General features: G+C 44.7%; 1 protein-coding gene across 2 annotated transcripts in view; it reads right to left on the bottom strand.

Moving 5' to 3' along the window:
• The window catches only part of ENTREP1 (endosomal transmembrane epsin interactor 1), a 61,162-nt gene extending 52,863 nt beyond the window's left edge, over positions 1 to 8,299 (bottom strand). Inside the window, exon 1 of one of the 2 annotated variants that reach the window (XM_048218279.2) lies at positions 7,871 to 8,299. In XM_048218279.2, the coding sequence (XP_048074236.2) occupies positions 7,871 to 8,284 (414 nt within the window). In that variant the 5' untranslated portion in view covers positions 8,285 to 8,299. The remainder of the gene's footprint in view (positions 1 to 7,870) is intronic. The other variant, XM_026519340.4, reaches the window with a different exon arrangement.
• Between the last annotated feature and the right edge of the window lie 6,603 nt (positions 8,300 to 14,902).

Genomic DNA, 14,902 nt, shown 5'->3' with positions numbered 1-14,902 from the left:
CACTCTCGTTTCCTTAGAGATGTGGGACGTGGAGGAAAACATCTCTGGGTCTCCTCGAACTCAAACGTTTACCCTGCCATGATGAGAGCGATTCCTCCGGATTCCCTGCAATCCGGTGCTGTCTCCACCTGCAGGCTGTGTGCGGGCATGGACTCTCGCACGTGTGTGCGCATGATAAGTCTTTATGTGTGCACGCGTGTATGTGTGTGTGCCCACATGGGCGTGTGCTCCCTGCCTGCCCGCCCTGCTGCTTACTGAGGAAATGCAACCCTTTTTGTAAAAACATAACTGAAACATCGGACTGCCCTTGAGGGAAACACAAACAGCCCACTTCACTAAAATAAAAACATGATGTGAATTACCACTTACTGTTTGGTATTTAGACCACCTGTCTCCCTCAATACAGAACCCTGAGGTTGAGCTTCTTGGAACACATTTTTTCCATTAAGACAGTATTATCATTAAAATGAGGTGTCCAGCCCAACCCACAAATGCCGGTAAAAATAGCAAGTGACCTCAGCTATACTCTCCATCTCCCCCACCAGCCACATAATCTCACCCTCACCCCATTAACAATTTGGTGTGTTTACATATTTTACACATGTACATAGTTTTCTGTAAATTCTTATTGCTAGACAAATATGTGTATGTGTATATATACACATGCACAGAGGTGAACTTTTATAAAAAATGGGTCATAAAAGATACTTTCCCTCCTCTTCTTTTTCTTTCTCAATAAATATCTCAAGGGAATCACTTCATGTCCAGTGGAACAGCTCTCATTCATTTCTGTTTAATGGCTACATAATACTCCTTTATATGGCTTACCCAATGCATTTGGTCATTTTCATATTCATTGATACTCACTCTATTTCCAGTTTTTTGCCCTCACAATCAATGCTGTGGTAACCATCCATGGCCAAATAATGCTTAAAAACAAGTGCTTTTTGTTTCTGTTGGACAAAATCCCAGGAATAGGGTTGCTAAGGTGAAAGGGGTAAATACATATATGTGTATTCATATATTTAATAGATCATAACAGATACAATTGTCATTTAAAATCAAGGGTCTCTGGGACAAAGGGACTAAGCTATCTTTATTATTTTTTGAGAGGGGATTTTGCATATATGAGCAATAAACTAAACTTAAAACATAATTTTATAAAAACATGTACAAAATGTATTTGACAAATAATAAATATCAATAATCTCAAAATACATATGACCTCAAAGATACTTAAAACCCAGTAGGAAGAAATATAAACCTTATTAAAATATAAACCTTATTAAGCAGTATTAAATGAAGACTCAAATCAACATATACCATGTTCATGGATTGTAAGGCAAAACGTTTAAAGGTAATAAATAATACTGTATGGTGACTAACATAATATAATAAAAAATCATTATATAAAAAAAAAGAAATAAAAAAAAGGTAATAAATAAATTTCCATTTGAATTATTTTATAGACTCAGCACACACTCACATTAAATCCTAGCAGGATTTTTGTAAACCACCCTTCTTTACAGGGATGCTTTAAGAAATTACATTCCAGGGGCACCTGGGTGGCACAGCGGTTAAGCGTCTGCCTTCGGCTCAGGGCGTGATCCCGGCATTCTGGGATCGAGCCCCACATCAGGCTCTTCTGCTATGAGCCTGCTTCTTCCTCTCCCACTCCCCCTGCTTGTGTTCCCTCTCTCACTGGCTGTCTCTATCTCTGTCAAATAAATAAATAAAATCTTTAAAAAAAAAAAAAAAAGAAAATACGTTCCAGTCGCAGGTGGGAGTTATAGTTACATCCACCTCAGTCCTAAACCCGGCAACAAAGGCATATACCTATTTCTACTCAATTTCTCTCATTCTTCAAGTCCTATTAAACCCTACAACACTTATGGAACCCTGTGAGAGGTGAGGCAGAGACTGAATAGTTAGAATCCTCTGGAATGAGGAACAGAAGAGCTGCAGCGGGGGATGAATTTTTTAGAGCTCAACACTTAGGAAATAGATGCTCGCATTTCATCTGGGACTGCAGGGAATTCATAAATGGCAAGAAGGGTGAGGAAAAGGAGAGAAGGAGGCAGAACATTCAATACCTCCATCTCCCTCAGTAGTAGCAGTAGCTGGCGCTCCGTCAGAAGGGACAAGAAGGTCCCTTAACACTAGCCCTCCATAGTACCCATTACACCACAATGCTATTACTTGTTTGATTGTGTTTTACACTCACTGGTAATCCCATGAGGGTTTGGATCTGAGTATTCAAGCTGTTAGAGTCACTCAGTTACTTATGGCCAGAGTCAACAAATGAATGAATGGATGGTGAATAAATGAATGAATGAAGATCAGAAACAGGGGATGCACCTGCTCAAAGAAGACTCTTTCAACCTAAATACATTTTTCACTCTTGTGCTTCCTAAGAGTATACCAACAGCAAAAAACAACTTCATCAGCATTCTTTCCACCCAGCGCAAGATGAAACTTGCCCTGAATGAACAGGCGAGCACCTATTTTCTAACACTAAATTATCTCTATATTACTACAATGAGATTTATTATAATTTTGGTTTCACTCACTTGTATCCCATTCCTTGTAACTTGTAGGAAAAAGCAGAGGCCTTTCTTTTTTCAAAGATATTGCAGAGAAGAATTCCAAGATACTTCATGCAAGAATCATTATTACCCACCACATATGGTTAATGTGCCTTAATTTCCCAACTTAAAAATCAAATCATTAAGATCAAAAGCTTATTATTTTACTGCCCTATTTTTCCTTTGCTATCCACGAACATGCCTTAGGGAAAAAATGTTCTGGATTGTTTGCCAAAAGTTGCTATAGCTGAACATAGAGATAAAAAGAGCCAAGCTGTAAATGTACCATGTTTACCTTATGAATTAAGCACAAAATAACCAAACCTCTCAACAATCTATCTTGCCCTATAACTTTCACACTGGCAATTTTAAAAAATGTGTGTGTGCATGTGTATGTGCTGGTGTGTATCATTCTTCCCCATCTGTCCAACATGATTCATTAAAAAGACTGAGGAAGTGGGCACCTGGATATTTCTAACGTATACATGATGGTTACTAGAATGTCCCAGAGAAAATTGGCCTTTTCACTTTACTTGGATTAAATATTGCCTTGATGTTTAAAAAACACTGATAGAGGTTCTACTATATGCCAGGCCTGGTACCAGGGCCCAGCGGCAAGTTCTCCTGTATGTTCTCTAATTACACCCTCACAAAATCAGTTCTGAGGCAAGAATCATTGTATCCATTTTACAGATGGGTAACTGAGGCTGAGAGGCTCAACGACTTACTCAAGAATTTATCAATGTCACTCTGCTGCCATGTAAAATAAAGGACCAAAGAAATCAATAAAATCATCACAAAAATTGTATTTAAAATGGCCCATAAATACTGAAGTAGTACTTGGTGATTATGATAGAAGAAATGTAGTTACTGTTGTTTCACTGGTAGAGACTTCAGAATTTTTGAGTTAGTTTCTCCTTTGAACCATTCGTTCTTTTTTATGTCTCATCACTGCAATTTTTTAAAAAATGTTTACGTTAGGGTTCACCAACATCTGTCTCTTTATAAGGAACCAGAATCTTGACAAAGAATACAGACTCAAGGGTGGGAGGACCATGAGTTTAGGTCAGTGACTCAAAGCAGAGATGTATGCAGATAATATTAAGGATGTTAAGGCTCCCAGAGAAGAGCAAAAATTAACAATAACCAATGCTCTGCCATTTGTCTGAAATATCTTCCAAGGATCGTATATGTCATCAGAATAAGGAATTTTGTTTTTTGAAGAAGACACAAACCAATGCAATCCTCTACTCCTTCATTAATCCAGTGCAGTGTGGTAGTAACTAAATGTGCCCCCAAATCAAAAGCCAGGACAGCATGACCTGAACATGGTCTTGGAGATTCTCCTTCTGCTACCCACCTGGAGTTAAACTTCATGATGCTTTCAAAAGTGGCTAATCTCTTAGTTTCATGCCCTTCAGGTATAATAGTAGACTGAGTCCCTAACCAATACCAGGAAGAAAATAAATGATCACGGAATGCTCAAAAACAATGAGTACATTAAAAACACTCCCTTCCAATTGCTGACAGCATGAATGTAAAGTATGGAAAAAGACTCTTTATAGGACTTGTTAATTCTTAAATATATAGTAAAATAGATAAAATGTCTTCAAGGTCCAGACAAGTGAAGGCAGCTTCCAAATCTCAGGCTCAAGGTGAGAACACTTAACAGAGGTATATATGGGAAAATGTTCTTGAATTACAGTGTGTTAATAAATTAGTCCTTTTAATGAATATATTTGTCCCTTGAATTTAGTTTTGTATCAAATATAGAAGCAAAATTTTTACTGAAGCTGAAAGATCTGCCAATTTAATCACTAGAGCCGACTAAGGCACGTCATGGTCATTCAAAGCTCAGGAGATGAAGATATCCTTCCACTGTGTTCCAACGTGGGTCCAAAGTAACCTTAGACGAACTGACACTACCACTCAACTACCTAGTTGCATATGCCAACAAAACTTCTGAGGGATAAATAAAACATCGTATGTCCACATGGTAGAATCCTATTTGGCAATGAAGGAATGAAGCACGCCATAATCTGAATGAAACTTGCAAACATTATGCTAAGTGAAATGAACCAGTGACAAAGGACCACATATTGGATGATTCCATCTATGTGAAATGTCCAGAATAATCCATAGACACAGAAAGTAGATTAATGAGTGGTTGCCTAGGGATAAAAGGGCCAAGGGGGAAATGGGGGTGACTGATAATGGGTACAGAGTTTCTTTTTGAGGTGATGACAACTTTCTAAAATTGGTTGTGGCGATGGTTGCACATCTCCATGAATTCACCAAAGGTCATTGCATTGCACGCCATAAATAGGTGAATTGTATGGAATGTGAATTATATATCAATAAAGCTGATATTTAAAAAAAATCCAACGCTGCCGTCCTCAAGTCATAATTTTTAAGCTTTTTTCATAAAAACCTTAGTTTAGCTCTCATTCTATTAGTATATTACAATGTGCTATTAAGCCCTTGCTTTGTCTATTAAGCCGCTTTCTTTTAGAAATCCATACTGAAATATTTCATGGCTGAAATTATGATACCAGGGAGTTACCTTAAAATAATCCAGTAGGGGGAGTGGGTGTGGGTGAGAAGTGGCCATGTGTTGATTAACTACTGAAGCTGGATGAGAGGTAAATAGGGGTTCATTATACTATTCTTTCTAGATTTGCTGAGATTTAAAATTTTCATAATAACCTGTGAAAAGTGCGGGGGGGGGGGGGTTCTTAAGACCTGCCCGGTCACATCTATGCTCTCTCTCTATTCTGTTTATATTTTCTGCTGTTTAGCTTTTCTTTTAAAAATCATACACATGTTGAACTATTTACAGATGAAACGGTGTGATGTCTGAGACTGGCTTCAAAATAATGTGGGCAGTTAATCTGACAAATGGCCTAGGGCGCATGATGGAGCTCATTCCTACACTGCTTAAAACACTCATCCTTCTGATACTCTCTGAACACACAGAGCCAGCAGCAAAGCCAGGAGGACACAGAGATGAAGCAGTTGTTGGAGCTGGGTGAGAGGCATGGGAGCGTTCACTGAAAAATGTTTGAGTAAATTTAAAATTTCCCATAATGCAGAGTTAAAAAAACAAAACAAAGCACGCACACACAAACAAACAAAAAGCCTCTCTCGTGTGCATAAATTCAAAAGGCATATGCTACTGGTGAAACTTCTTCCTAAAACACCGTGATCATGGTGCCTAATGTCATCCTCAAATACTACCCAGTCATTCTGGACACGCAGTTTCTGTTGGTTCTATGGTCACTTTGCAAATTCTGTGGTCAACCTCCGAAACGGGCCACAAAAAAATAAGCATAATGAACAATTGCAGGTTCGCATATAGAGCTGAGGGGTGGGGTGTGGAAAACAACTGGACAGAAGAGAATTTAGTTCCAAGGCACTGATTCTTTCCCTGCTCTGTGTTGCTGGGTCCTAGAAAACAAGGACACGCCCAGCCAGCAGGTCCAGGAACAGCCTTCATCTTCCGGCTGATGGCCCCCCCCCTTTTTTTTTTTTTTTTAGCTATATGTACTTCATAAAATCCAACAGTGGTTTGACTGACATCGAAGTGTACTCACCTCTGAAATAATTCGCAGTAGTACACTGATTTGGGGTTTTGATTTCAGAAAAGGAAAAAAAATAGGTTTAAATCTTCCTAAACTAGCTATCTTTGAGAGGACAAGAGATCATGATTTCATACAGAGGAAATCCTTACAAATGTATGCAAGATTCACTTCTGGCCCATGGCACTTAGAGAAATGAAATGCATCCACCATTTGGCTGAATTTAGTCTGATGAGTGGACTAGGGAGCATAATGAATCTAATCCCTACCCTGTTGTTTAAAAAAAAAAAAAAAGTCTCCAGGAGGCCATGGGGAGAGCCCAGTGGCAGGGCCAGGAGGGTGGGATTCCTCCAACATGATGAACAGAGCGTGAACTCCACAGCACAGGCTGTACCAGTCAGACCATCCAGCATCAAAGTATTTCAAAAGGAGAGCAAACTGGCATCTGTTTAAGTATAAAATGTCAGGCTGGGCTCACAGTACTTAATGTTCTTGATGTTCTTATTCAAACAATTACTTTGGGTTCAATTAGTTCTCCCTATATTCTTAAAATTTGGTCTTGGACCTGGGTATGTGTGGACCTGCAAAAGGACAGTTTTATGTTTATTTGGCACATATGGTCATTACACGTCTTATTCAAACTACGGGCACTGCCAGACTTTGTGATTTAGTTACTTCATTAAAAGGTCCTTTACTTTCAAATATGCATCTTCCACAATCATTCCACAAAGACTTATTTCCAAGTCTCTCAACACCCAGCAAACCTCAAGAGGCTGGATGCCTTAGACGCTAGGACATTTTAGGAGGCAGGGATGAGGAGCCACCTGGAGTCCACAGACACTGAAGGCAGCAGCCTTCCCCAGAGGCTGGGCACCTTTTGCCCCAGAACAGCCCTCCCCATTGGAACAAGCAGGGCCAGGTCGCTGCAGGCGGGTAGACAACTCTGGTCAGCTGCTCTGGAGGCTTGGGGGAGCTCGTGCTTAATGACACTTGGGGTTCTTGAGAATTCAATTCTGCACAGCAGCCTGCCTGGCTCCAATAATCAAGTGGGAGTTTAGGGCCCTCCTTTAATGACCAGGTACAAGCATGTTTGCACACACCCTGTCATTACCTCCTGAACTTGTCCCCGGATAGAGTGGAGCCATCCTACCCGACACATTTCACGTTCCCGTGTGCCTTAAAGTGGAATAAAGTAAATGGCGTGCCCGAGTCAAGTTGTCACTTCAATCACCCCACAAATACACCACTATGGGCCAGACTCTGTGGACACCTCAGTGGACAAAACAAATCAAATGCCCATCTTCCCCGCACAGACGTTTTCCGAGAAGTAAATACTCAACGGCCCGAAGTTGAATCATTTTTCTCCTACTTTCCTACCATCCACCCCCATTCTTTCAATCTCCCAGATCTAGAAATCCATTTTATTCTATTAACTTGATGGAAACAACATAATCCTTTAGCCTGCATGGAAAAGACACTGTCCAGGTGCAGCCCAACTAATTCACCCCTGAACTACTCTTTGAGCCTCTTTCTCCCCCAGCCTCAACGCCTCCAAAACTTCAATTGGCTTAAGGGGTTGTGCTCCCCACCCTCAGCCCTGGGAGCGGGGGGAGGGGGGCGCAACGCCGGGCAGTGAGGAGACCCGCCAGAGGCCCCCGCTCCCCCGGCGGGCCCTGTCCTGGCGAGCGGGGCGCGCGCGGCACTCACCGAGGAGCCGGCCCAGAACGGACACGAGTTCTTCACCTGAGGGGAGCTGCTCAGCGACAGCGCCCCGAAGCTCAGCGCCACCATGCAGCAGCCCAGGATCAGCTGCAGCAGCCCGAGCGACAGCAGCGGGCGAGCGGGTAGCAGCGCCGAGCCCGGGGCGGCGGCGGCGGCTGCGGCGGCCCGGCGGGAGGAGAGCGCGGGCGGCGCGGCCAGCACCCCGGCTGCGGCGGCGGTGGCGGCGCAGCGAGGCCGCACGGGGGGCGGCAGGGCGGCCCGGGGCCAGCGCGGCCGCAGCGGGGGCAGCGGCGGCTCCTGGGCGGCGGCAGCCGCGGCGCCCGGGCCCCCGGCCTGCGGCCCGCCCGAGAGCCCGGCCACAGGGCAGCAGGAGCCCGGGAGCACCACCGGCAGGGACATGGACGGGCGGGGAAGGGAGCGGCCGGCGGCGGCGGGAGGGGACGCGGAGCCGAGCCGCGGGCGCCGCGCACTGGGCACCGCGGGCGGACCCCGAGGCCGAGGGGGAGGGAAGGAAATGAGCGCGGCCCAACCACTTGCTGCTACCGCCGCCACCGTCGCTGCCCCGGCTCCCGCCGGCCGCACCCACCTGCCACGGGGGGTCCGCCTCCGGCCGGCCCCGGGCGCGCCCTCGCTCTCACCCCCACACGCCCGCGCCGCGCGGCTGCCGCAGCCTTCGGGGCACAGCCGAGCCCGCGCCGGCTCCCCGGGGGCCGGGAAAGGTGCCCAGTCCCAATTGTGTAAGTAGGTCCCTCGGGCTAGGAGGGACCGCGCAGTCTGGCCGCGTAAAAGCCCGCAGCGGACGGTCTGGCCGTCTGTCCCCCACGCGCCGAGCTAGGGCTGAACAGGAGCGCGGAACCCGCGCCGCCGACCGTCGCCCCCTGCCAGTCCGGCCGAGACAGGACCCCTGGCAAGTGTAATGCGAAGGGAGCCCGGCTTTAAACTCCCCCCCCCCCAGGAAGGGGGGATGGCAGGAGGAGGGGTTGTGGGTGACTTGGTGGGAAAAGTCTAAGCCTCAGAGCTTCGGGGAAGGACGAGGCAGAGCGAAGTCACCGCTCGCGTGGGGCTTCCGGGCGCGGACACTGCTGCGGCGCCGCTGCCTGGAACGGGGGAGTGGGGGGAAGGGCCTGGCGAGCGGGGCCGCTTTCCTGGCACCAAGGTTAGGAGCCAGCATGAGCAGGAGGTTACCTTGGAAGTATCTGGCACCCAGAAAGAAAGAACCGGGGCGGCCCGGAGTGTGTGGCAAAGGTAACATGGGGTCCGCCTCACCTTGCCTCATGAGCTGTATCAGGCATCACCTGGTGGAACATAGAATCCCAAACTTCTGAAGAAACATCCTAATAAAATCCTAACTGTTTTTGGTAACTTATAAGATATATTTAGAGCTTAAAAAAAATGGTTCGCCTTTGCAAAAAAATTTTCTCTGGGAGTATATGCCCTTCCCTCCGAAGATTCTTTTGAAAGTGCTCTTATACATGAACCCATTATAATGGATATTTTTTCCAGGTTCAGAAGCAGGGCAGTGTGGCTTTGCAGCAAGTCAGTCGCAGTATTAGGCAGTTCATTTTATCAGTAAGGTGAGGGTATTTAACCTCCTGCACAATAAACCCTGGGAAATGTGTATCTGTTTTTATGCTCTGCTTGCAAAAGCTGTATTTATTTTGGTCGTTACTTACTCCAACCCACAATGTGATGCATTGCCAATGGGCATGTGTGTTTACATACACACTTTTTGAATTATTAAAGCACCTGTGATTAATAGTCCCTAGTACTTCTTTTACAAAGTCCCGTTGGAAATAAGCTTCAAACTCTGGAGAAACAGGGAGCTATATTTTAAAATAAATGTTTAAAATATGTTGTTTCATGTACTTTAAAAACATCTTACAGCATGTGTTCCTAGATTGCAGGTAATGTTAAAAGCTTCTTGTACGTTGAGTTTATACATTTTACTTTATACACAAACCTAAAGGTATTTAATTTTTAAGATTCTTCTACACCATGCAATATAAAAAGTCTGACTGAGTCTTGAAAAATTCTTTCAGCTTAATGAATCTATTCCAATGCTCAATCCTGGACACCTGAAATGTACTATCAAAATGTATTCTTTGTGTCTGGGAATGTTGGTGCTAGAAGTTGGATGTCCTCCTTCCCCCTGGATGGTTAATGACTGGAAATGGAAGAGTTCCAGGGGAGCTGATAACCGTTTGTTTTGCTGCAAGTGCTTATTACATGGGTGAGGTTCATTTTGAGAAAATTCATGCAGTTACACTTTGCATACTTCTCTGTGTTTTATGCTTAATGCTTTAAAGTATTTCTAAGTACCTTACCCTTAAATTTTTAAAGTCTCTTTGCCTGTGTAGTAGTCCTCCCTTATCCGCAGTTTCAATTTCTGTGGTTTCGTCTCTTTGCCTGTGTAGTAGTCCTCCCTTATCCGCAGTTTCAATTTCTGTGGTTTCAGTTACCGGCGGTCAACTGCTGTCCAGAAGCAGACGATCCTCCTGACATAGCATCAGAAGGTCAACAGGAGCTAACATTAGGTCACCATGCTTACGTCATTCCCCTCACTTCATCTCATCGTGTTGGCTTTTTATCATCTCACATCATCACAAGAAGAAAGGTGAGTACAAGACATAAGACATTTTAAAAGAGAGACCACATTCACACCACTTTTACTACAGAATATTGCTATCATTGTTCTATTGTATTTGTAGTTATAGTTGTTACTCTTTTACCATGCCCAATTTATAAATAAAACTTTATCATAGGTATGTATATAGGGTTTGGTACTATCTGTGGCTTCCAGTGCCCGCTAGCGGGGATTGGAGCATATTTCCCACATCTAAGGGGGCACTACCATACAGAAACAGATGATACTGGTAAAGAAAAGAAAAAAGAACAGATGATACTGGTAAAGAAAAGAAAAAAGAAAAAAAAATCCCTAGTTTCAAGCCACTAAACCTTTTCCAAAGCTGCTGATTACAAGTTGTGGTACTGTAGGTTTTCTTTTTTTTTTTTTTTTTTTTTTTGTTACCGGCCCCCGCCTATAGCTGTGAGCTTCTTTTTCTGCTTATCATAAACACGCATCCAAGTAACATTGCCCCAGCCTTTACAGTTACGCCAGATATACTCTTCAGCATTTCAGTGCTGGACTTTGTAATCCAAGCTTGACTCTCTGCATCCCCCAACACTAGCTTACAGGAAGTCCTCAGTTACACCTGATCAAGCCGAGCTGTATATAAATGAAATCTTAGAGGATGATTCAGAGCCATGGGTTTCAGGTTGGCTTAGAAGACATAAAAGTGAGGACTTTGGAAAAAGAGTCCAGCAATTCCTCCAGAAGTTAAACATAGAGTTATCACTTGACCCAGTAATTCCATTCGTGGGTTGTACACCCAAGAGAAATGAGAACAAAAGCTTGTACACCAATAGCATGATTCACCTGCGCCAAAAGGTAGACACAACCCAACTGTGGACGAATGGATAAACGAAGTGCGGTAATCCATGCAATGGAATATTTTTGGCAATGAAAAGGGATGAAGTACTGTACTTGCTACAACATGAAGAACCCTGAAAGGGTTATGCCAAATAAAAGAAGCCAGTCACCACATATTATATGATTCCATTTATACACAATCGCCAGAATAGGCAAATCCATACAGACAGAAAGTAGATTTGTGGTTGGGGCCGGAAGAGGGGGAGTGTGGTGGGGGGAGGGGAGACTGGCTGAGCCTGGCAAAGGGGGAGCGGTAAAGGGTATGGGGTTACTTTTGGAGGTGATAAAACAGAACGTTCTAAAATCGATTGTGGTGATGATTGTACACCACTGTGAAGGTACTAAAAACCACTGCATTTTATACTTTAAATGCATAAATTGTATCTCAATCAAGATAAATGTGAATTATCACTTAATAAAGTCCTTACCAAAAAAAATTGAGAATAAACAAAGTGAAGAAGAACATATGGAAAATTTGACCCAGACATTTCATTAATGTGGGTGCCAGCTTTCCTTAAGATCAAAGCCAAATTCCAAGGAGAAATTTCCACCCACTCTTCCCTTCCCCGTACCTCATTTTCCACTCCCTGCACTCCAAGCCTTAAGTGCTCAGGAGTTAAAGCTCTCTCCCTAAAATTTCACTGGACACCTTTCCGCAAACTGCTCAGCTCCTCAGCTTCTAAGAGAAGCCCCCCACCTGTCAGCTACTCCCTGCTGGAGTGGGGGCTGCTGCAGAAACTTCAGAGAACGTTCCCTGACAACCTGCCTCTAGCTCTGGCTTTGTGCATTTTACAGAGAAGAGCTTCTCTGGGTAAGGCACAGTGGGCTCTAGAAGTCCTCATTTAATATGGTGGCTCTGGGGCAGCTTCACAAATTGTGGTCCACGGACACCAGAACCGTTTGGGGAGCATGTCCAATTGCAAGCTCATGGGCTTCCCTAAACCCCCATGGAACCCCACACTCTGGATACGAGGCCTGAGAACCTACATTTTAACAAACAATGTTGGTGGATAGTACTATTCAGACTCCAGAATCTTTACTTGGGGGTTTTTCTGTGAGAGGGGACTAGTTGGAAGGGGAAGGTAGAAGATTTGGTTTGAAAACAAACCGAGATGTAAATGGGCTCGGGGGGAGGGGCTTTGCGGGTCCCCAGCCAGGCACAGGTTGCCCAGGTGACTTCTATGCCCAGGAAGGATGTAGACCACTGTATTCTAAGGGGAAGGGTACCATATTAGAAGCCAGACATCCCAGGTCCTAGCCCCTCCTCCACTCTGTGATCTTGAGCCGGTTCCAAGGTTCTCTAGCTCTCAGTTACTTCATCAGTCAAGTGCAAGTCAGAGATGCTTCATCAGCCTGAGGCTGCGCCATGCGATCAGCTGGAGTCCCTGAGTGAGGCCTGCGATTTTGAAGTTCAGACATTCTATGACCAAAATTTCTCAGCTGACCATCAAGACAGCAGGGGCCAAGAAAAGCAAATGAATTGGGTTGTGGAATGGTTAAACTTGCAGGCCCAAAGTCCCCAGAACAAAACCAGAGATTCATTCTAAACTTTAAGGCCTTGCATTCCATGATCTCCTATCTTTCCATGAGGTACAATGTTGCGTGAGGATTGTGTCAAGGAAATGGAAGAGCAAGTTCAATTATAACCGTTCACTTTGCCAATAAAGGGCTGCAGAACTTTTTTTTTTAATTAATAGAGTGAGACTAGAAGAAAGAAAGCAGCGCTGAGCAGAGCTGGGCAGACTGGGCACTCCATTTTTCTGAAATGATGGTGCAGGTTCCTAGTGCCACTGGCCTCAAGACAGACTTATTTGTTAAGGCGAAGGGCTGCAGCCATCCTTCCCTCATTGAAAACTTCCCCTAATGCAAATCCCACAAAAAACAATTCAAGTCAATTTCCCTAAAGATTATAGCTTATAAATTTCTAGGGGCGATAAGCTACATATACATATGTAATAACGTGTGTCTTGTAAGAGTGTGGGAGAGTGTGAGTGTGTGAGTGCGTTAGAGAGAGAGAGAGAGACACCTCGTAATATAGCTTTCTGCAGGTTCAAGTTTCAGTAGAAGTCAAAACTATAATTGATCTTTGAGCAGAGACAACTCCTCTGTCCTGGGGAAATCTCTTGAACAGGCTTTTTGGTTATGCAGATGTGAAGCCTAGACCATTTGGAAACAAAGATGATTAGGGAACAGCTGTGTAATAACAGGCATGAGAGGCTGCCTTTGCCTGGTGGGAGCCAGGCTACACAGCCTCCTCCACTCAGGCGCTCTTGGTCTGGATGCTTCTCAGACTCACCAGAGGGACTTTAAAAATACATACAATTTCTGAGCCCCCAGGTGCAGAGATACTGATTCGTGAGGTCTGCAGTGGGGTGAGGCCCATGCAGATATATTTAGTAAAAGCTCCCAGGGCTGTTTCAGAGACCAGTATACCTTTGCATCTGTGTGTGTGTGCATGTGTGCGTGCATTTTCTTCTTTCCAGCAACCACTCATGGAAGAGAGCATCTCAGGCCCCCAAAGATTGAGTCAGAGGATGGGCTTTACTGCCCGACAAGCTGCAGGAGAGACAATAAGAGGGACTTGGCCTGGGCTTAGTGCAGCCCATGGTGCGAAAGTATGTGCATGCATGGGTGTTCCCAGACTGACAAACCCGAACTGTGGGAAAAGTACAAAGTCACTGGATTTGACACGTCTTAGCCATTGACCTACTGCAGACCACAAAGTCACCCTGGGAGAAAAAGGTGGTGTAGCCCCCAAAAAGAGAGAGCAGGACTGCTGTCAGCCATCCAGCGGGAGGTCGTTCCTGGGGCAGGAAATGAGACCTGAGGAAACTGAGGGCTTAAGGGGCCAGAAGAGGAGCACCACTTTGCTGGACAGTCTGCCATGACTGGGCTTTGCACACATTATTTCTAAACTTCACAGAGTATGTCAGGTCAATCCTTGGCTTAACTGGGCCAGAAAGAAGGAGAAAGGAAAGGACGAGTATTCGTCTTGGTGCCTCTTGCACTCATCGTCCCTATTTGCCACAATTTCAACTGTCCATAAGGATAGCAGGAAATAAAGTTTCTCTCCATGAAGTGCCATGATACTAAATCACTCTCCCAGCTCTTCTGAGCCAGGAAACAGCTGCCCTTGGCAGCAGATGTGAGTTCGCTGCATTCGAAAGTTCTGTGTGTGCTTACCTGTGCACCTTGTTCTGATTTAACAAATTGGCGTCCTGACATATCAGCCCTTTGTGCCAAACTCATTTTTACATTTGGGCTTCAAATGTGCTGTCCCCTCTACAAAAACACTGTTCTTTGCCTACCCCTTGGTCCCCAACTTATATACACACACATTTCCTGGGGACACTCCTACTCATCCCTAGATTACAGGTGGGAGATCCTTTGCTCCAGAAGGTCATCCTCAACATCCCCATGAACCGCCCCAGAAACCAGATGAGGGGAGCCTGCTTTGTGCCTCATATCACCCTCCACTTCCCATCATAGCTGTTGCCACACCATATTGTGATCATCTGATTTCTTGT

The sequence above is a fragment of the Ursus arctos genome, unplaced genomic scaffold (assembly GCF_023065955.2).
Source record: "Ursus arctos isolate Adak ecotype North America unplaced genomic scaffold, UrsArc2.0 scaffold_33, whole genome shotgun sequence".
Taxonomy (NCBI): Eukaryota; Metazoa; Chordata; class Mammalia; order Carnivora; family Ursidae; genus Ursus; species Ursus arctos.
This window is presented reverse-complemented; position numbering and strand designations above follow the sequence as displayed.